This window comes from Drosophila gunungcola (genome assembly GCF_025200985.1).
Source record: "Drosophila gunungcola strain Sukarami chromosome X unlocalized genomic scaffold, Dgunungcola_SK_2 000039F, whole genome shotgun sequence".
Taxonomy (NCBI): Eukaryota; Metazoa; Arthropoda; class Insecta; order Diptera; family Drosophilidae; genus Drosophila; species Drosophila gunungcola.
The window spans coordinates 258,379-280,691 of NW_026453190.1; the positions used below are offsets into that span (position 1 = coordinate 258,379).

The following is a 22,313-nucleotide window of genomic DNA, read 5'->3' on the forward strand; positions in this document are numbered from 1 at the left end:
TAACAATAAAAATATCCAAACGGTATCAACATATTTCTTAAATATTTTTGCAAATTCCTGAAGATATAAAGCCATGAAAATAAGGACTAACTTATCCAATTCGATCAGGGATTGCATTGCCAAAATGATAAATTTTATCGATTGGAATAGCAACACAAATATTAAGTTTATGAAAAAAAACATTTCATTCTCAAAAACCAGATTTAATAAAAACAATCAAACCGAAGGAAGAAAAATAAAAACAACTTAAAAGGTAAGCGAGTTAACTGCTTAATATATTGGAATTCTTCATACAAACTTAATCGGCTCAACAAGTTCGAAAACGTTTCGAAAACGAGTTCGAACCCCTTGCAACTGCGACTCAAACGCGAATGTAGGTGAGTGAGTGAACATTTTGAGAGTTTTTAGATCGAGTGGTTTTTTGGTTTTAGTTGATTTAAATTTAGTAGGAATTTTGCTATTCGGCGGAAACACTTGTTTTTCAAGGGGATTTTGTGGGATTTTATTTATTTACCACTTTTATATGAACTTTTGTATAAGAATACCTTACTAAAATATTGAAAAATTAGATTACAAGTTGATTTACTTTCAATATTTTTAATATATTTTTATTATATTAAGTAAAGCAATGCTGTTTTTGGATTATTTGAATTTTGCAATCTTACTTTACTTTACTTGCAGCTATGTATTTAATAATATATATTGACTCTGGGTCAGATATTAATAATAATAGCAAATCATTCTTCTTGTCTTGTTGAGATATTCTGAGATATATTAAAAATAAACCTATTGGTTAGTCCAATAATATACCTTTAAGGAAAAAGGACCCAGAGCAATAAAATGAAATGAGTAATTTTTTCGTTTTTTTTTTTTTTCGTCGCCGACGGCGGAACCGAGCATCGTTTTTTGTCTTCGTGTAGGTGGCGCTGCCCTTTCTCTCGGCTCTCCCGTTATTTGCCAGCCGACGACAAAGTCCCCGAGCAGATTCAAGCCCCCAATATTCCCCTATTCCCCGTACACCCCCCATATACCCCATTATTCCCCCCTCCCCCCACTCGCCAAAGATTTTCTGCGATTTTCCTCTCAGACTGCAGCAACGCATCTGCGACTGCGACTTGGGTTCTCAGACTCAGTTTAGGTGTAAGCCATAACCCCTTGGAAATCAAAAACCCCCCCTTTTTCGCCACCCACCTACAGAAAACATGGGTTAAGAGCAAAAAAAGAGGGGCGGGAAAAAACGGGGGGCGTCTGCAGTGCACTTGGCGCTTCGATACAATTTGAACTTTTCTTTATGCGAAAATCCCGCAACGGGACAGCGAATTTCCAGGGGTGTGCGGAAAAAACACAAAGTAATGGGGGGCGGGGTTGGGGGGTGGTGTTGAATGGATGGAGGATACTCGCCCATTTAATATTCCATGGATTTTGAAGAGCCAACAGCGGCAGTTGGGATTACAATTTAAGGTGCATCACTGAATGCCAGGACTTTACTTTAATCAAAAGTTGTTTTTACAAACATTCAATGACCACAAAGAATGCTTTTTATTTTCCAATGAATTACAACATTTTAATGTTTGAACAGATTGAATAACTCCCATAGTGATTACATATCTTGCCAACTAAATAATTCTAAAATTATATATATTTATTTATTTAATATACTACTAAGATCTTAAATGTCTTTAAGTTTCTTTAGAATTATAGGATTAATGTGAATTAAAAGAAATAACTATTTAAGCATTTCACTGTGTATATATGCATATAATATTTTCAAATATAATAAAAAATTACTAATAAGATCTATTTATCTTACCACCCTAATGTAACTAACTTTTTGTTTTTACTTCTTAACTTAACTTTTTTAAAGACATTCTATTTTAGTTACTATCTTTGTAACTTATTTTTAAAAAAACATTATCTCATTATTTTTGATAAATAATTATTATTGGAACCATATTTTGATACTGTATTCTTTTGCACTTGTAAAAAACTTAGCTAACAATTATGAACTGCTTTGGGGTCTTTCAAAATTACCAAAAGTTCTGATTTGATTCTTAAAGTGTTTCCTTGCTATTTGAAACACCTTCAAACAAAATATTGAAAAGTCCTTGGCAATTTGCAAAACCCCAAAGCAGACTTAATATTAATTTGAGGTAAGACACCCCCCTCCCCCTACCCCTCCCCCTCAAAGCAAAACCACATGCAACAAAAAATTACAAGTTTCGAAAAATCCCTCTGCCGGCGACGCAGTCAACGTTGCACTCAATCCTGCGCTCAATAAACAGCAACAACAAACTGGCGGGAGAGAAGAGAGCGCCGCCCGACTCCGACTCGTTCGTTTCCAATAAGAAAAGCCGCGTGCGAGCAAGAGGGCACCAGCCAAAAGTGTCTGTGAATGAATGAATTTCAATATATGCAACTGACATGCGGCGGCGCAGAAAAATGCTCAAAAAATAAGAGTAAAAAAAAAAAAAGCGGGGAGACCCCAAACCCTCCCCCCCCCCCCCCCACACACAAAAAAGTGAGAAAATCAAAAAGCTATTGAAAGAAATCAAAAAAGCAGTGGTAGTAGGGAAAATTGAGTGAGATTCCATCCAGAGAGGGCGAGAGCGAGAGCGAGAGAGAGAGAGAGAGAGTGCGAGCGCGCGCTCGTATTTTGATGCGTGTGTGTGTGTAGCGCCTCTGCCCGCAGCCGCTGCGCTGCCGTCGCTCGCCGCGGCAGAGGGTTGTCGGCGCTTCGTTAACGTTCGATTTGGATTTGTTCAGTCATCAACAGCATTCGTGACTGGCAACGTCGCTTCGTTCGTCCCGTCGCCGAAAGAAATCGAGAATTTCAGAAGATATTTTTTGGATTCTACTTCTGCCCCATCAAGCGGAGCTTCTTCTTCTTCGCCGCGGCGCGGGTGTGTGTGCGTGTGTGCCCCCTTCTCTCTCTGGTCACTCTGTCTGGTGTGCGTGTGTGTGTGTGCAGAAGAATCCCCATACCCCATACCACCCCACCCCCACAACAACAACAACAGCAACAACAACGATAACAACAACAACAAAACAACAATAACAACCGCAACAACAAAACAAAATGTTACAACAAATTATTAAGTAAATCAAAGAATGCATCTCGCTTGCCAAGAAGAAGAAACGTAAAGATCATAAACAAAAATCACACACAACCAAAAAACAACAACAAAACAAGAAGGACTAAACGAACGAGAAACTGTTTTATTATTTTTTTCAAGTGTATTTTTTGTTCGCCAAAAAATATGTGCGCGTGTATGAGTGTCGAGTGTGAACAACAACAACAACAACAGCAACAACAACAACCGCAACAAGAGCAACAACAACGACAGCAAACATGTGCAAAATAAGCCAAAGCAAAAAGCAACAACATAATAATAATAATAATATAATATGGCTTGAAAATATCACACATACAACAACCACAACAAAAACAAAAAACAAAACAACGACAGGCAACAAAAACCAAAACAACTAGAAACCCTCACCATTCAACAACTACAACTACAACAATTCCCCCACACAACAACAAAATAAAAAAAACCCCAAACCCCCCAAAAAATTAAAAAAATCAAAATATAAAATATTCATTTTTCGGAACTAAAGTGGAAGAGATGAAAAGAAACATACCCATAATAATAATAATAATAATAACATAACACACATAAATTGGCTTATTTATGAATTTTTTTGGGCACGTAACAGAAACATAATACTTAAGGTGTAAATGTGATGACTAAAAAACAAAACAACAAACAAAAACCAATATATTTAATAAGCGACTAACAAATATATCGAAACGAAAAAAAGGAGAAGAACAAATAATGCCAGGCCTTATTAGCCCCAAATTGGTAGAACCAAAACACTGAGAGAAAACCCAAAACGGCGAACAAACTGAGAATTATTGAATTAACCCAAGAAAGCCCACGAATGCAGCCAACATTGCCACAAGCCGCTGGGACAGCCGATATGGATCTGACGGCTGTTCAATCAATCAACGATTGGTTTTTCAAAAAGGAGCAAATTTATTTATTGGCACAATTTTGGCAACAGGTAAGAAAAGTTGGCAGAAACTCGGCAAATGTGTTGCTCAATTAGATTCAAGTTTGCTGCTTTACAAGTGGGGAGCTGTAAAAGTCAACAGAGTTTTAGTTTATAACTGACTATCCAAGTGAATTTCTATTGAATTAAATTAATATAGCCTTCAATTTACAAATCTGTAGCATTACTCCTGTAATAAGTGGTTCTAGTTCTACAAAAGAATTTAAAAGGAATTAGTAGATGGGATAAACTTCCACAAAAAAAAAAATGTGACTTCTAAAATAGATGGTTTCAAATTGGTTATAGTGCATTTGGTATTTGGTCAATCAAAACAAATAAACATTGGTTTGTCATTGGTTTCAATTCATTGTGTTTCAATTTAACGAAATAAAAAAATCCAAACAAATTTAAAAAGCTAAAATTACACCTGTTTTTTTGTGGTTCAGAAAGTGCTTCTTATGCTTGTGAATGAAATAAATGTGATTCATGAGAAGAGCTTCCCAAAAATCGTGACACTTCACCTGAAATTTCTGATATGTAAACATTTTCAAAACGAATTCCTTGCATTTTTCCACACAAATAAATATTCTCTGGTATTTCGTGGACTAAAAGGTGTTATACAAAGAATACAAATAAATTTGATTTCTGAAAAGTGATTCAACCTCAAATAGAAGTGCAATTTTAGTGAAAAGTCTTAAGTGAAATTTTAATGAATGAAGTTGATTGAATCATAAACAATTAAAATTTAAGATTTGTGCTACTAAAATGTTTTGAATAGAGACAGTATAGTTTTGAATATTCCACGTAGATTAAATTGAAAAAAAAAACCAGAAGATTACAAATCGTATTTGATTTTATTGAAAAGCAATTATCAAATAAAAATAAAGCAAGGCAAAGTTCATTCACAATTATTATTGCTGATAAAATGTGAATTGTTTGCAAGTTCTATGACATTTGTTGCATTTGCCTGAAACTCCCACAGCTGACAACAACAATAACCCTAGACCGCCCTAACGCCCAACCGCCCAACCGCCCACGTTAACCCCCTGAAGCCCCCATACTTTCGCCCCGCCAACTGGTTAACTTAACTTAAGTTAACTAATTGAGTTTGCGTGTCTATGGCAAATGTGCTTTTATTGTTGCTGCCCCGTTATTGTTGTCTAATTTCTTGTTGTAAATTTATTTATTTTTTCCGCTGTTATTGATTTCTGAAAAATTTGTTTACATAAAACAAAAGGAAAAATGCAAAGTGCAACAAGCAAATTATAAGTGAACAATTTATTGCTTGAATAACTTTTTTTTTTTTGCTGCTGCTTTTTGTTTTTTCCTATTTTTGTTTTTTTTTTTTTGTGTTTTGTATTTTTGCTACTGCTGCGATCCGGTGAACCAAAAAAGTTAAAGCCAGACAAGATCGGCCAGACAGGGGATAATGCAAAAGGGGCGTGGAAAATCGAGGGGCGGGGGCCAGACGACGCTGAGAATTTCGCTGGCCAAATGCCAGACTCCGAACAAATAAGGCGGCAAAATAACATTAGAAGCGAGGGGAGGAACAACTGCCAGACCAGACATGGAAATATCAACTCATATATATATATATATTTTTGAATATTTCTATATATAAAAATACTCTCTATATGGTTTTGGCAAGTTAATTAGGTTGCGTCGACAGTCGCGGAATTTTTAATTGGAGTTTCTTCTTCGATTGATCCTGAAAAGCAAAAGAGACGGACATCATAGACAGCATAGACAGCATAGACAGAAGAGACAGACAGACAGGCAGGAAAAGTTCCCGGAAAATCTAGACATTTGCCGTCGGCGAATGGCGTTTTTTTTTTTCACTCCGCAAATATTTTTGTACATGAGATGTGGCAAATGCAAACTGCAATCAATAAAACTTAAATAAGCAAAACCAAAAGCTATCCTATCGACTTCTTCCCGAGAACCACAACAAAGACAAAAGGCAGAGAAGCCGCAGAACTTGTTAGGATTGTCTAGATTGACAGTGGCGTACGCAGGATTTTTTTCAGTGGGAAGTGCGGTTTTTACGGTTAAGAAGAACAGGTTTTTTTTTGTAAACTTTAACTAAAGTTGTTTTATGTATTTAATTTTGAGTTAGTTCCATTGTATTTGTATTTACTTGTTTTATTATTTGGTGATTTAATAGATGCTCTGTCCAAAAGGAATAGCTTACTTAGTTAGGAAATATTTTTGTATTACTAACTTGAAAAAGCAACCTGCATACGCCCCTGACTTGGTTACTATTTTACCCGGCTACTAACGATCATTTGATGGCTCAAAAGCTTTGAGACTCTCATAATTTTGAAGACCCCTCCAACCGATGATCGATTGTGATCAATGAATCAATATTTGAAAGGTTTCGTCACGCCTTCGCAGGCTGATCAACATACACAAATTATTTTTATTTTTGTGCGAGCGCTTAACAAAATTAGAACTCGATCCATAAATATCATTTCTCCAAAAAAAAAAAAGGTTATTCAACATATTGTAATTTGCTGACCAAAAATGGAAGTTTATTAAGTTAATTAAACAGACCGCAGACACAGTCGTCTACAGCTGTCCAAATGAGTTGATGGAATACTTTTTATAGTATTCCTTATTTATTTATTTACATTTCAAGAACAGCGCGCGAAAAAATTGACACAAATCGAAATCGAAAAAGCAACCATAAAAAAGGTGCTTGATTAACACAAAGTTTTGTCATTAAATATATAGAACGGTGGCACCGAAAAACGATCACAAAAAAAAAATCTGAAAACAAGAGCAAGAAAAGAACAAGAAGCAGAGAACCAAAGAAGAACCAGAACCTAAAAAGAGCAAAATTAATTTCCGTAATGCAATCTATAAACTTGACCCATTAACATCGAACAGATTTTTTTATTTTTTTTTTTGTGAGCTTCTACAATTACCAAAAACCGAAAACCGAAAACTAGACGAAAGATGAGGTTTTTTGTCATTGATTTGTGCTGATCCAAACTGGAAAAATGGAAATGGAAAGACAACAAAACCGAACTAATTGCCAAATGCATTTGCTGACTTAAAAAAAAAAAAAAAATCAACAAAATTAAAATGAAAAGATGAGAAAAAATTGAGTTGGGGTTCCGTTTTAATCGAATTGAAACCGGTTTATAGGGTAGTCACCACCACCATCAGCACCATCACAGATGCAGATACGGATACGAATGCGGATAATATACCGGGGACGAAACGACGAGCATTGATAGTTTATAAAGTTTAATTTTCAAAGATGGCGTCGATGCCTCCGCTCGAAGGCATTTGCATATGCCGAAAATGAGCAGCCCAAGGGTTGTCCTTTAAGCCCTTGGAAACACACCATTCACCATTCATGAGACACCATTCAGCAGACACCAGATACCATATAGCAGATACCAAATAACAGCAAATTTCATATAGCAGATACAGTATACAGATAGAGATACAGATACAGATACAGATCGGTGGACTGAGCGGCGTGTGTCGTATAATTTTTAGCGTTTTAAGTGCAATTTACTCGCTCTCTGGCAACAGAAGCCAGCTAATGAGTCAGAGACCTCGGGAAAAAAGGGGTTATACCAAGAATCACAGACCGAATTCAACCACCCACACACACAGTGCACATAAACAAGCACAACCATACACACACACATACGATATACGAAAATATTTCAGTCAGTTCAATCGTTCGATCGCTGGAAAGATATGTTAATATAATTAAATTAATTTGTCAGCACGGAAATTAAAACAGAAGCGGCGGCAGCAAAAACAGCAACCGAAATATCCATCCACATATCGTATAGTATCTATAGTATCTATAACAACGCGACGAACGAATAACGAATCGAATCGAAATGAAACGAAACGAAACGAGACGAATCGCATAGCATCGCATCGAAATGAAAATCGAACAATTAAAAGCTTGTGGGTGGAGATGGCGATCCGATCTGAACCCGAGAACTCGAACTCGAACTGAACTACCACACCATACTAACACCACACCACACCACGCAACTAATAATGTGAAATAAAAAAATCATTTGGAAATTATTATTAAAATTGAGTTCATGAACTATGTGTGTCTTCGTGTCTGTCTGTGTGCTTGATCAATTTTTATTATGATTATTTGCTGTTTCCCTCGTTTTCCGGTTTATGGCATTAATTATGAATAGCCATTGAAGCTAATTGAAGCCGTCCGTAGTGGAGTGGAGTGTCCTCAAGTAACTTGGGAACTAGCCATCAAACGCACTTCAAATTTCCCATGTGTTATGTTTAGGCAGTAATTAGCTGATTTTCAATCGAATGAACCGTCCATCTATGCAGTGATCTCAAGTAACTCAGCTTGCAGTCCTCTTAATCAATTGAAGTTTCACATAGCACTAAAGTGTGCTTAAAAAATATATGTGGGTAATGTGTCTGAGGCTTTCTTTTTTTTTTAAACTATCCACAAATAAGTCTAGAGCAACACAGCTTGAAATTTCACTTATTGCTTTTAAATTGGGAGCAGAGTTTTAAAGTCAGTCGTCTGAATAAAAGCATTATGTAACTCAGCTTGATCCTTACTCAGTGCTATTAGTATTATATTGATATATTTAAAAACAATATTCCACCATATAAACCCAAGTAACTCAACTTTCAGCCATACAATCAATCATAATTAGTAGTTAAATAGTTTATAGTAGCCCGTCTCTCAACTAACCCCATGTAACTCCGGTTCCAGTTGCTAGATCAACCAGAAACTTCACATGTTTGCTGTAAACACCAAAATTAGTACACATTATTAGTGTTCAGCACCCGACTCTCAACTAGCATGGCATGGAACTCAGTTTGCTGCCACTGCCACTGCCACTGCCACTGCCATCAAATCAAGCTGAAAGTTCACACTTACGCCAAAGGGGAACTCTGGGGGAAAGATCCAGCCAAATCGCCACACGGCAAGCAGCCACAGCGACACTAATTGAGCATAAATATCATAAATGCTAAATGCGCTTTGCGTGGTGTGCATCAATTGTCATTGCATCATTAATTCCGCATCTAGACGAACCGTCTCACAAAAGCTGCCGATGCCAAAAAATGAAGAAGCATCTGCATCGCTGGTAGTGTTTGTGGTAGTGGTAAAACCAAAGAAAGAAAGAAAAGATTCGACGGCTTTTGTGTACAACTTAATAACAACTAATTGTCTTTTTATATGCATATATGCGGCAAGCGGAGGGACATAGGAAAGCCAAGCCGAAAAGATTGTGGATTGTGGAATGGGATGGGAAAAGGGGTATGATGGGGGTATACTATACACTATACACCATACACTATACTGTACAGGATGGCAAACCTGTCTTGGAAATCTCTTTGTTTTTTTGTGTGTTTGTGTGCGCAGTCGCGCGCTGATGCCTCTTTCATCTTTCAGTTGTCAGTAATTTGTGCAGCTCAATATATCAGTCGATATCTTATGAGTTTTTAATTTCAGGTTTCTCATGAGTCTCTGTGTTTTGTGTGTGTGTGTGTGTGTGTGTGTGTCTCTCCATCAATTTGATTTCCTACACGGAGAGTTTTTCTTTTTTCTCGCTTGAAAAGGACAAATCGTTAAAGCGAAGAAGGCAAAAACATACAGAAAAATCTAAAAAAAAAAAAAACAAAAACAAAAAGAAAAAAAAAACCCACTGATGTTGAGGATATTGAATAAAATATCATTTTGTGCACGCCCCCTTTTCGAGAGGAAAACGAAGATTCAGAGTCTGAAGTTGTACACAGCTCAACAGAACGAACTGATGATGATGAGTTTTGAGTTTTGAGCTTCGCCACTCGTAATTCCCGTGGTATTGGCAACATTTCGTGTGATCGATACGTTGAATGCAAAAAATGCAAAAAATAAAAAGAAGAAAAACAAAAAAAACAAAAAAAAAAAGCTCTGGACGAGTCCCCTTAAAAGTTCGTTTCTTGAGTAATGACCAACGCCCGAGGAGTGCACATTAAAAAGGAATCATCATTATTGGCAGGGGGGATCAAGGATTTTATTGGCGCGTCTCCTCCATTAAGGCAAAAAAAAAAAAAAACAAAAACAAAAAAAACCGACCCATCTCTTGATCTTTTTTGTATTTTTTTTTTTTTATGATTATTATCATTTTTTGTTTGAACCGAATTTTTGCACATATTTTTACAGCAGCGTTGTTGTCCTCGTGGCGTTTTTCAGATGTTTTTACAATTTTTTATTGATGCTTTAATTAAGTTGTTGGTTTTTGCGCGCCTAACACGCCCACGCCAGACCGACAGCCCCCCCACCGCCCCCTCTGCTGACGCCGCCCATGCAATATATGCATTTCGCTCATGTCTGTGTCTGCCTTGCTCTTTTTATTATTTTTGGCACGACATGAAAATTAGTTTAGAATTTAATTCGCTTTGACTTTTGAGTGCTTGTTACCATTTGCAATCCATTCCTCCCCCATCACCATCACCACCCCCTCCCTTTATCTCGTTCGCCGCCACTGTTTTCTATGCGCACAAAGCAGTTTTATGTTTAATTTGATGTTATTGAAATATTTGATGTGGCATAACTTTGGTGCTGTTTACCTTAGGCCCCTCAGCCAGAATCAAGCCAAGTCATAATAGAGCGAGTATTTCTTTTTCATCGGAATCGACAGACGCTCGATTGAGCTTTATAGTTGCACAAATAACACGGCAGCTTGGCGAAATGTTTATATAATTAATTATGTGAAATTTTACCCCCCTTCCCCTCCCCCCAAAGATTCCATATCGTTTTGCGGTTTTTGCACTCGCCATGATTTTCGCTGTAAGTGTGTGCGTGTGTGTGTGTGTTGTTTGTGTGTTAGATTGTTTGGTTGTTTTCATAGGGAATAAGCCAAGAAATTTCCTGAAAAGAGTTCACCACAATTTCCAGCGATAAGATTCAGAGTTGTTTACACAAGTAGTTGACTTAGAAACTAAAGGTTTAAGCATTGAAAATATCATTTGCCTTTTTGAGCAGTTTTCTAGTTAGTTTTTGTTCAAGTTTTGTTAAGCTAGAAAAGTGAATGGAATATTTAGTGTTTTGTATAAAATTCTTATCAAAATAAGTAAGATTCTTATTTTTATATTTTTACTCAATTCTCCATGGTTAACCTAATTGAATTAATTTTCTTGGCTGTACCACACACACACACACACACTTTCGGCTTGATCATTTGGGCCTGCATTGTTGTTTATGATAGCGATTCGGTGTGATTTGGGTGGCAGGACATAATCCCACGAGGAGAACTCGTTTGCAGCCCGAATCTTGTCATCGTTCGATTAATTCCCGGCGAGAACTGTCTTGGCAGGGCTTTCCCCCCGCCTCCTCATCTGCTGTTTGACCCTTTCACATGGGTGGTTGCTCTTTTCCCCCGGAAGAAGAAGGTAGAAGGAAGAAGGGTTGGTCCTGATGGTCCTGGTGGTCCTGGTGATCCTGGGGTTGGATTGGCTTCGGTTTTTTCCAACCGGGCCTGGGCCAGTTTGTCAATTGTCGGGCCTGTTTCGCTATAATTTATCAGTTGGTATGCAAATGAGTTTGATTTATTCAATGAGCTGAGCACAATTCCAATTTTTTAATTCGAGAGAAGCGGCAGCAAAAAAAAAAAATCAAACGAAATTATATATTCCTCTTGTTTTTTTTTATGGACAGCTGGGATTAAATTCTCGATTTTTGTGATATTTTTTTCGATCTTTTTTTTTTTTGCATTTTTTCTAGCTTTGCTTGCAGCATGCCACAAAATGTTGCGCCTCATTGCAAGGCAACAGACGGAACACAAAAAAAAAAAGACAAAAAAAAAGCAAACAAATATATATATATAAATCTGCGGCATATGCAGCATGAATATCATCGGGGGTTGGTTAAGAAGAGGGATCCCGAGTAAAATAAAAACACATTTATGCTTGATGTTTTATCTCAGAGCCTGCGAGTGAGTTTGTGCCCCACTCAATCATAAAGCATTGGCAGGCGTAAATCAAATCAAGTAGCAGCGGTTGTAGATGTAGATGCTGCATGTTGCACGCACACCAGCGACACACAGACAATGATTAAGTAGGCAAAATACTCATTCTTCCCTCCCCTCCTCTTCGATTCCAATTCTTCTGGCTCGTCTCCGATACTCCGAACGGACTCCAATTCTCCGGATCTCATTCAGTCTTCGGTCTTTTAGTTTTCGGCCTACCCTTTGCCGGGTTTTTTTTTTTTTTTTCTCCTTTTTTTTTTATGTTTTTAATTATTGCCACCGTACGGTGGCTGACAAAAGTCTGCGGCCAAACAGTGACAAACAATGCGCACATGTTGGGGGCTTCCCTATATTTAGATTCCGTTTTCCCGCTTTTGTTTGCCGCCATATAACTTGATTTCCCTATTGATCACACGATTTTTAACAGCGCCTTTCCTTGGTTGTGTGTGCATGCATAGCCACCATATCGTTTTCATCTTTCGCTTGAAATGCAACTTCAACGATTGATAGAACTCAAGAACTTTGGTGGCATAACGAAATAACTCAAGAGTTCGATTTACAGATCTCTGGATGTTGATATGGGGGGGTACACGAAGTCCAAACGCCTACATGCAAGTCGGGTCGGGAAAATTCCCATCGAGCTAACGATTTGTTAGCTGTTTTCACACAACACCACCATTTGGAGCTTCTTCTGCTCGACGAACGGACCCCCAACCCCTCATCATCCAGATAGATTTCTGCTTCTGCTGACGCGGCTTTTTCAAGTTCCCTCTCATTGTGCGATCATCTTCGGTTGTTGTGCCCAAATAATGCTTAAACATATAAATTATTATATAGATCAGCTGCAAATGTACAGCGACAATGAGGAGGAGACAGATCAAAAGGACACTGGAAAAATAATACATATACAAATCTTTTAAATCATAAGTTAAGTAATAAGTAATTTAAATCAACTTGGGATTTTGTCTTTATTTAATCTGTAACTTGAACTTTTGTTTTTTTTTTGTTACTATAAAGTAACTAGTAAGTTCTTTACTAGTTAAATTTTATGAATCACCTTCCCTTTAATTGCTAACCATTTATGATTTGCATTAATGTTGTTTTCTTTTAAATGAAAAGCTCCCTTTTTATACCAATATTTTTCGCAGTGTTTCAGCAGAGACAGCTACTTGAGATATTTGTTGGTGCTTGTGTTTTACTAAATACTTTGTCTGTTTAGATATATATGTACACAGACACACACACACACACACACACACACGCACACACATGGCAGCCAACGATCAATGTGATCAATCGCGCTTCAATTTTTCTTCTTTTGAAAGAAGAAAGAGATTTGGTTTGCTGCTGCTGCTTTTTTGTCAGCGGAAATCTTTTGTGCCACTCTATATTTACTGTGTGCTGTGGCCTCAAGTGGCTCTGCTTGTTGTTGTATTATTAGCTAGTACGGTTTTTTATATTTCGGTTTCGGTTATATTTTTTTTTCTCTTCTTCATTTTTTGTTTGGTGGAAATAGGGGGTGTCGGTCTCCAACAAGTGGCAGTTGAACGGTTGCTAAGTAGCTCAGATAATGGCATAGCGTAATGCCCTCCACTCCCCTCCAAAACAACAACAACAACGAAGGAAAATAAAAAAAAAAACATATAGGGAACACAACACAACACAACACCCCCGCCACCGAATAATTGAGTGTCAATTATACACACACATCCATGGGGCTCTTGAGTTTTGGTGTTACTCGGATGTCAGCTGTTGAAAATATTAGAAAAAATTATGGACGTAAATATTATGCATTTCATTGATGGTTTTTCTGCTCTTTGGGGAAAATATATGGGGGCGTGGAAAAACAGTTTTTTAATGTGCGGGGCAAAGAACAAAAAAGAAAAAAAAAAACATCTTCATTTATTAATTTATGGGGTCTGTAGGCCGAGGAAAATATATGTGTGGAAATTCGGGGAAAATTGAAAGAACTCTAGAAAAGGCGTGCACAGTTTCTACTTTTTGGCAAATTGATGATCTCAGTTGATTTTTGTGCATCTGCAGCACAACTCTACGCTTCTCGAAATTCTCGCGAGAACAAGGAAACACAATTTCCATACATATATAGACATGCATAAAATCAAATTGCACTTGTTGGCAGCCATCGTCACTGGGGAAGAGGCTAATAAAAAATTTTCGCTGCTGCCATATCGAACGACATAAAAACTGATCGACAACGACAAATATAACTCGGTGTGGCGGTGGCTTCGTTTTGTTTTCAGTTCTTTATGCCCACTGTTGTGTAGGTTATATTGTATATGTGGATATCTATAATAGGACTACTGGATCTCGGGATCTTTAAATGTTAGGGTCACCATATGAAGGGATTGTATTTATATGATCCTTATATAACCACATACCAAAAATTGAGGAAATCGTAAAATTTTTAAGGCATTTATCGTATCGTTGTTTTGAGAGACTAAGCTTTTGGTTATGCAACATATTTAATGATTAGTTAGGGAGTACCGGGTATTTCTTAGTCGTTCTTTCTTGTTTTTTTTTTTTTTGGGGGGGGGGGGGGGGTAATGAAAAAATAATGCTGGCGCTGGTTGCCTTTTCTGGGATCGGAATCAGAATCGGGACTGCGACTGCGACTGCGACTGTGACTGGGCCTGTGACTGTGGGGCCTGGTGTTGTTGTAAATTTTAATGATCTGTCATTTCGATTTATTTTATTTTCAACCGAAAACCCCGAAAGAGACAGAAACAGAAAAAGATACGGCGAACAGCGAACGGTTAACAGAGAGACAAAAGCGAACTGACTGACTGATCGGACGGCGATCGTAGAGCGCACGTCAGCTGCATATTAAATTAAAAGGTATTATATTGTACTAAATATATATGTATATATATATATATACAAATATCTGTATGTATATATCTCTCGTGCGCTCTTCCTCTTTGTTGTTCATGTGACATGACGAAGTGATCTGCTCCGGTCTCGACTCGACTTCGATAAAAATATCCACACATCGATAGAATTTGAATTTGAATTTGAATTTTCTGTGTTCAGTTGAGTTTCGGTTTCAGTTCTTTTTTTTTTTTTTCGTTTTCAGGGCCCTCTTGCCACCCGATTTCGTCCCTTCCCCCAATTTGGCATAGTTTTCGTGGCCCATTGTTGGGGAACTAATTCTTGCCGCCGTATATTTGATTCGATGGGAACTAGAGCGCATTGCATGCTTTGTTCTGGTGCCTCTTCTAGTTCACATGTCGCTACGTTATAATTTTTTTGTATATTTTCCCTTTAATTTATTTGTTTTTTTCGATTTCACAATATTTCGATCGGGCCAGGCAAATAAATTCTCAACGAGAATATACGAATAATAATTTCACTGGGCTTTTAGAAACAAAAAACCGACAATTTATTGAAAATCCAAGAGGCAGAAAAACCAAAAAACCAAAAAAAAAAAAAAAATAATAAAGCAAAACAAAGGAAAGCAAAGTTTGTCATAAAATTTTATAACTTTTTACCGCCACACTACATATAGATATATAGTATAGTATATTATAGTATAGTATCTATATGCTATAGTCTAGGATATCAGTTGTGACAATTTATGGTGATTGCCAATACTTTTGCGTGTGTGGGCGCTGGTCCATTGTTATGTTTCGGGGATTAGTTTGCCACTGTTAATTTGTTAAAATTTATTTCAAATAGCTCTTGTCTGTGTTTCTTGTGGTGTTTTCTTTCCCGGTTTTTATGGGATGGGGCTTAATGGTGTGCGTCCATGATAGTTTTGCTCATTTGGCTAGCGATATCGGGGGGCAACATAAATATTTAAGAGGTCATAAAAGCGAGGGCAGGACCATACCCCCTCCTCATAATTGGCAAGCACTGATAAGCACATATATTCCCTTTAATTATGATATAATGTTTTGGGCCAAAAGTTTTCCCTTCGCTTAATTGCCAAACATTTTTGGCATCCGACGGAGGTGGGGGAGGTTTAAGGGGTTTTCTGGTAGATTTCTATTGAATTGCTCTAGTGTTTTGTGTGTGCCAGTGTGCCTGTGTGTTGTGTATTTTTTTCGCCGTTCGAGTAAACCGTTTATGAAGTCATAATTTCTGTCATATCATGCTCTTGGCCCAGATCGGTGGCTTATGATAAGCCCTGCTTCAATAAAACCAACGAAAACAACGAGGGTCAACTGATGAATCTTAAGTGGCCTGTGCCGAAGGGTCTCGAGTGTTTAATTTGATTTCGGCCGAATCAATGTCGGCGGCTTTGTTTGCTTAGGTTTAGTTTAGTTTTTGGTACTAGTGCGGCCAGTGTGGCATCCTCATTTCACCACTAGTGCAGTGTTTGGCCACACTGCTTCGGGCTTACTTAAATGGCAGTGTGGCCAGCCTTTGGTGTCATTAACCTCCATTCAGATGCACACACACAGACACAAATGGTGGGTTTTAGAGAGCATTAACTGCTTTGGCTTGTGTTTCGGTGCCAGCCAAAAACTATGCCAAAAACTTTCAAGGACACATGCAATGCACGCAGCAGCAGCAACAACAAAGCAATAGGTCGTTGGGCGGTGGTGGTGGGTGGGAATCATGCGTTTGCGGCATTTTCGAGACGCGCACATGCAGCCACCCATCCACCCATCACCCTCCTACTCACAAACTCTCTGTCTGTCTCTTTCTGTCGCCACCGCAAAACGTGCGTAATTAAAAGTGTTTCAGTGTGCGTGGGTGCTTGTTTACAGTTAACATTTTGCACTCACAAAAGTCTTTAAACATACAGTCGCTAAATATCTAGAACTTCAAACTAAATCAAACTTATTACAGTTTATGTACTCTATTAATGTGACCAGCTGTAGAATTTACCTTAGAGTGGCCAGCCTCAAATGAGAATCAAGAATTTGTAAGAGTTTCAAGGCCTCTCAATATCTCGCTGTATCTTAAATTACTTCATTTAAATTGGAGAACTTTAAATGTATTACCAGCTGGGTCTTTCTCCTTCGCCTGCCTTAAACTGTTGCTCGCTTTAAAGTTGTCTCAGCCTTTTAGACATAGGCTCAACAGCTCCCGCACACACACACACACACACACACACATATATAGTCCTGGCATATTGAAGCTCAAGGACGTGGTCTAAGTTTGAGACAGCACAAAAAAAAAAGAAACAGCACACAAACACACACACACTCACAAACAAACAACAACACTAATACAAAGCCAAAAGTGCCTTGTCTTTCTCTGGCTTTGAAACCCCCATTCCCCCCCACACACACACACACACACTACTCCAGCACCTATTTCCTACCCCCCCCCCTTTTTAGACCACGTCTTCGTCTTTTTGCTCGGCTCTTTTTGCTACTAATTTTGCTACTTTGCCTGCCAACTGAAGAAAGAGAAGGGGCTAGCCGGAGCGAAAGAGAGAGGGGACTAGGCGTTTAATTTACTACAGGGGCTCCTTACACTAGGCAACGTTTTTTTTTTTTTTTTCGGAGGAGAAACGGGGAGCCGCAGTAGTAGGACTCCCCGGTTTTTCCTTTAAATTTAATTTCTTTGCTAGTTTTTCGCCGGGCCAGCTGACGACGTCGTTGTCGGCTTGCTTAGAATTTTCGTTATTGTTTTGTTGTCTGAGGTTAGTTTTCACTGCCGACGTCGTCGTCGTCGCCGTCGTCGTCATCATCATCGTTGCCGTTGCCGTTGCCTCTTGGCACATTTTCCGTCTTTTCCCGTCTGCCATTCTGGCTCTGTACTGTGTGTGTGTGTGTGTGTGTGTGTTTGTGTGTGTGTGCGAGCGAGTGTTTGTGCCTTTTACTGTTGGCTTTAATTAGAACATTTCACTCTTTTCGGGGTGGCAACAGTTGGGCGGCTTTAAGCCAAAAAACTCCACTCAAGGCCCCATTTAATCGCATTGAAATTGAAGCCAAAGTCGCAACGGGTTATCAGCCTGGCAGACATGGCACACAAAAATATATATATCCAACCAACTGATTGGTTTTATCAAATGCCTGATGAATCACATCCCTTTAAGCTTAAGCACAGCTCCCTTTAAATATCGCATAATTTATTTGATTAGTTAGTAAGATAAATACTATTCCAAGTTTTTCTAAATGTATGGTTTTTTATTTTATTTCCAGGTATGTACGAATCATTGGAATGACCCCAACATATGGCACATGTTTGCTTAGTTCTTAAATGTTATAAGTAAGTATAAATATTTCATGGAACAGCAACAGGAAATGTGTCAGTGATAGGGAAACAACTGATTAAATGTTCTTAATCATAAGAAATTCGTTTGATTTTTAAAGACGCAGAAATTTTAAATAAGAAATTCCAAAAAAAAACGGAAACTGACTAACAGATTAAAGAATTTTTGTGTTCTCAACCACGCTTGATTTAGGATTAGTGCTTGGCATATACTTTCCTTAATAGTACTCAAAAAAAAAAAAAAAAAAGTCCACACTTTTTTATGACACCCAGGACGAGAGTCTCCCCCAAGTTATTGTTTTGGTTGCACTTATCGCACATCTGTTGGACATAACACTTCCCGGCTCCTTGGTTCCCATCCTCATATCTCCATATCCCATATCTCCATATCCCATATTCCCCTCCGCGATCTAGAGATCTCGAGCGCATCTCATTGAATTCGTCGCACATCCCGCACAAAACAGTATACTATATATGATATATGGGCAGATCGGAGGAGCAAGAGCACACACCTTTTACGGCTAGAGGGAGACCCCGAAAATGAGGTCTGTAATTCGTTGAGGAAGCCAAAAATAGACAGCCAAGCGCAGCCTTTAATTGGGAGGAAGTCATTGAATCACATATTTCATTGTTGGAGAAACATAAGTCCGCATTTTGATTTATATGCACGCCCGCGCATTTAATGCTCATCTTATATTTGCTTATTTTGCTTATTTTTTTTATTCTTTTTTTTGTTATTTGTACACTACTCTTGCGAGTTAATGTTCGATCGCCACGACTTCATCTGAATAGAGGTTCTTTTCTGTTCAGACTTATGCAAATCCCAACTCGAACCGAACCGAACCGAACTGGAGAAATCAAATTAAAGGCGGGCGAAACGCATCATTGTCAGATGCACTCCCGCTCCCTTATGGCATTCAATTTTAATTTGAATTTCCGTTGAGCATAAAAACTCGGGAACGGGAACGGGAACTCTAGAGCTGCACGGATCCATATAGGAAGAAGGCAAAAAAAAAGAAAAAAAACAGGAGAGGGTCGGGTCGGTCTGCCGCCGCCTAATAAATCTATAAAGTGGCAAACGCAAGTACACGCATTATTACTTTGATTTTTTATGATGAACACAGGAAGCAGCCGACCCACACTCTCACGAGATTCTGTGTGGATATGGGAGTAGAACAATAAAAATGTTGGCCCCGCTTCTGTTTCGACTTTTGTTTCACTGCTGATTGCCTTTGATTTTCGGGCTATTTATGCTTCTGAGCTCAGCTTGGCATTGCTTTGCTTTGCTTTGCTTTGCTTTCAATTTATTTCGGAGCGACTTCCGTTTGTTCCACATTGACATGCCAAAGTCGGTGGAACCGCTCAGTGGCATCGTGGCAATAGTCAGCAGTCGGTAGTCAGTCCATCCATCCAGTCGTCAAATCGAATTCAATTAAGTGTCTTTCCGCCGCCAACGTCCGGCGTTGGAACTCATATCTCAGATACGAACTCGGCCGGTAGTCGAACTGATTTACCAGTTAAACGCAACACTTTTTCTGCTCGCTGTCCGGGCAATTGATCATACTAATGATTATTATCTGGCCGCCGGACGAAACAATCCCAATCCCATTCCATCATACCATCAATTCCCATTCCTCAATTCAAAAAAAAAAAACCTAAACCCAAACCAAAACCAAAACCGAACTGAGTCTGATAATTGAAGTCAACTTAGCTGAGCTTAGGCTCATTGTAAGATTGTTTAACTACCGGATGTTTTAAGCTGCGCGATCGCCATAAATGTGACTTCGCTTCTGTTGCTTATTTCGGTTGATTTTTTTTGTTTTCGGTGGGTTGGCATGTCTGGATTTCTTTGATTTGTATACATGTTTGGTTTTCCAATCAACGCTTTAATCGTACAAAGTTTGATCATTATTGCCCGAGCAGAAGTCGAGTTACTTAAGTTAGTTTGGCCTAGGGGCTACTATTCGGGAAATATGTAGGTGGGTTCTGTTTTTTATTGAATTAGTTTTAAAATGAACAGATGAGCTGAGTGGTTTTTGTTATTATTAGCTTGAACATATATTAGTTAATTAAATTATCAATAGCTTTGATGGGGCAATGATTGATATATTCATCTGTCATTATAATGCCTCTGAATGGCCTCCCATTTTCGTTGATTCAATCAATTTTATTATAATTTAATACAAGCTTAAACCAGGCTAAGTTTGCTATCATAAACTTTTCCAGAAGCCAAGTTACTTGGGTTAGTTTTTTTAACCGAGTGACAAAAGAGGGCTTTGCTGCCCTCTAAATCAGTTGCAGTCGGAATCTTCCCATGCCTACAACGCTAAGCTGTCGGAACTCGAAAGATTCTCAGTTATTATTGATGGACCAGGCGGGGGCTTAAGCCTAAGTCAAGTCTCAGCTTCATGGCTACTCAAGTAACCGAGTTACGTGGGGTTACTCCACACGGACTGGGGGGCTGAGGGGAGGAGCTGAGGGGAGGCGCTGAGGAGGGTCAGGAAGTGGGATAAAGTTAGGGATAGGGAGCATGAAAATCATCAAATAGCGCTGGCAGAGGGCAATTTATTGCCATGTACACGACCAAAAGCTATTCAGAAAAGTGCTCCAGCCATTCTAGATTGTATATAGCATGCACACAAATATCTATGGCCATATATATGCATGGCTATGTATGGATTGCTGGCCATGTATATATATAGAGAATATGGCAAAAATCCTGCGCGCGCTCGAAAAGAAATAAATTCCCTTATTTTCTTCTTTCTTTTTTTTTTTTTATTTCTTATATGCCGCGATTGCTTCTTCTTCTCCAACTTCGTTTTTCTTTCATTTTTCCTCGTTCCTCCTTTTTTATTTTTTTAATTTTTTTTTTTGTATATATATTTTCCTCCCGATTTTCATTTCTGCTAACGCGCGCAATCAAGAACAGGAGCCACACACACACACACACTCACACACACATATAGAGTGAGAAAGAGAGCGAGTCGAACTCCTAGGACCTCCCAAAGACCCCATAGCCCCTACCCAATTTCCTCCCATTTTTCCTGTCTTTTCTTTCGCTTCGAGTTTCTCTTTATTTTATTTTATTTCATTTCATTTTTTTTCTCCATTCCCCATTTTCCATTCTCCATTCTTCTGCTGTGCTCCAGCGCTCGTTGCTCTTCTTTTTTCACATATCGGGAAATATCCTTGAATCGGAATGTACGGCTCCTCCTCCAGTAGTCACAACCCCCTATATCCACCACATCCCCCCAAAAGCTGGCAATCATCCCTACCGAACCAAAAATCTATACACGTCAGAAAGAAAGAAAGAAAACGAAACCCGAAAGTGAAGATGAAATGAAATAAAGCAGCAGTGGCAGCATCAGCCGCATCAGCATCAGCAGCATCAGCAGCATCAGCAGCAGCCGAAAGAGGGGGTGGCACATTGGGTGATATAGGGGGTGGTTCTGTACGGTCTGGAAGGTGGAAAAAAAAAAAAACAAAAATACACAACAACAAAAAAGTGTAGGGAGCGCATAAAAATTGGCAGCAGTTTGGGGCAGACAGCATCGCAGACAAGTGAACTTTTTCATGCCCCCAACCCACCCCATCACCACCCCTCCAAACACACACACACACACACACACAGTCCCTCCGCACATACATAGACACACACACACACACACACACACACAGCAATCGCACTAACACGCAGACAGGGAAAGAGACAGCAGCGAACTGTGGGCTAAAGCTGAAGCCATCGTCTCGGCCAAAACGACAAATGTGAAAGGACATTGTCGTCGTCGTCGTCGTCGTCGTCGCAGTCGTCGTAGTCGTCGTAGTCGTCGTCATCATCATCGTTTGTGTAGTCCTCGGCAGGACCCTGTGCATAGCCCTTCCTCCTTTTTACCCCAACTCGTTATTACGACGAGTACGAAGGACGACGCCTGCACTGGGTATCCTCTTCTCTCTGTCTCTTCACCGGCTGTCCATGTCCGTTCTGTTCTGTTCAGTTCAGTTCTGTTCAGTTCAGTTCGTAGTTCTGAGTTCTGAGTCCTGAGTGCGTCGACACTGACTCCCCGTAAGACCCTACCCCATGGAACTCCCATCCTTTTG

General features: G+C 38.9%; 1 protein-coding gene across 2 annotated transcripts in view; it reads left to right on the forward strand.

Moving 5' to 3' along the window:
- The first annotated feature begins 2,756 nt into the window (after positions 1-2,756).
- The window catches only part of LOC128260797 (homeobox protein cut), a 74,813-nt gene continuing 55,256 nt past the window's right edge, over positions 2,757-22,313 (forward strand). For both annotated transcript variants that reach the window (XM_052994036.1, XM_052994037.1), the window contains exon 1: positions 2,757-4,065. In XM_052994036.1, coding sequence (XP_052849996.1) covers positions 3,943-4,065 — 123 coding nt within the window. In that variant the 5' untranslated portion in view covers positions 2,757-3,942. The remainder of the gene's footprint in view (positions 4,066-22,313) is intronic.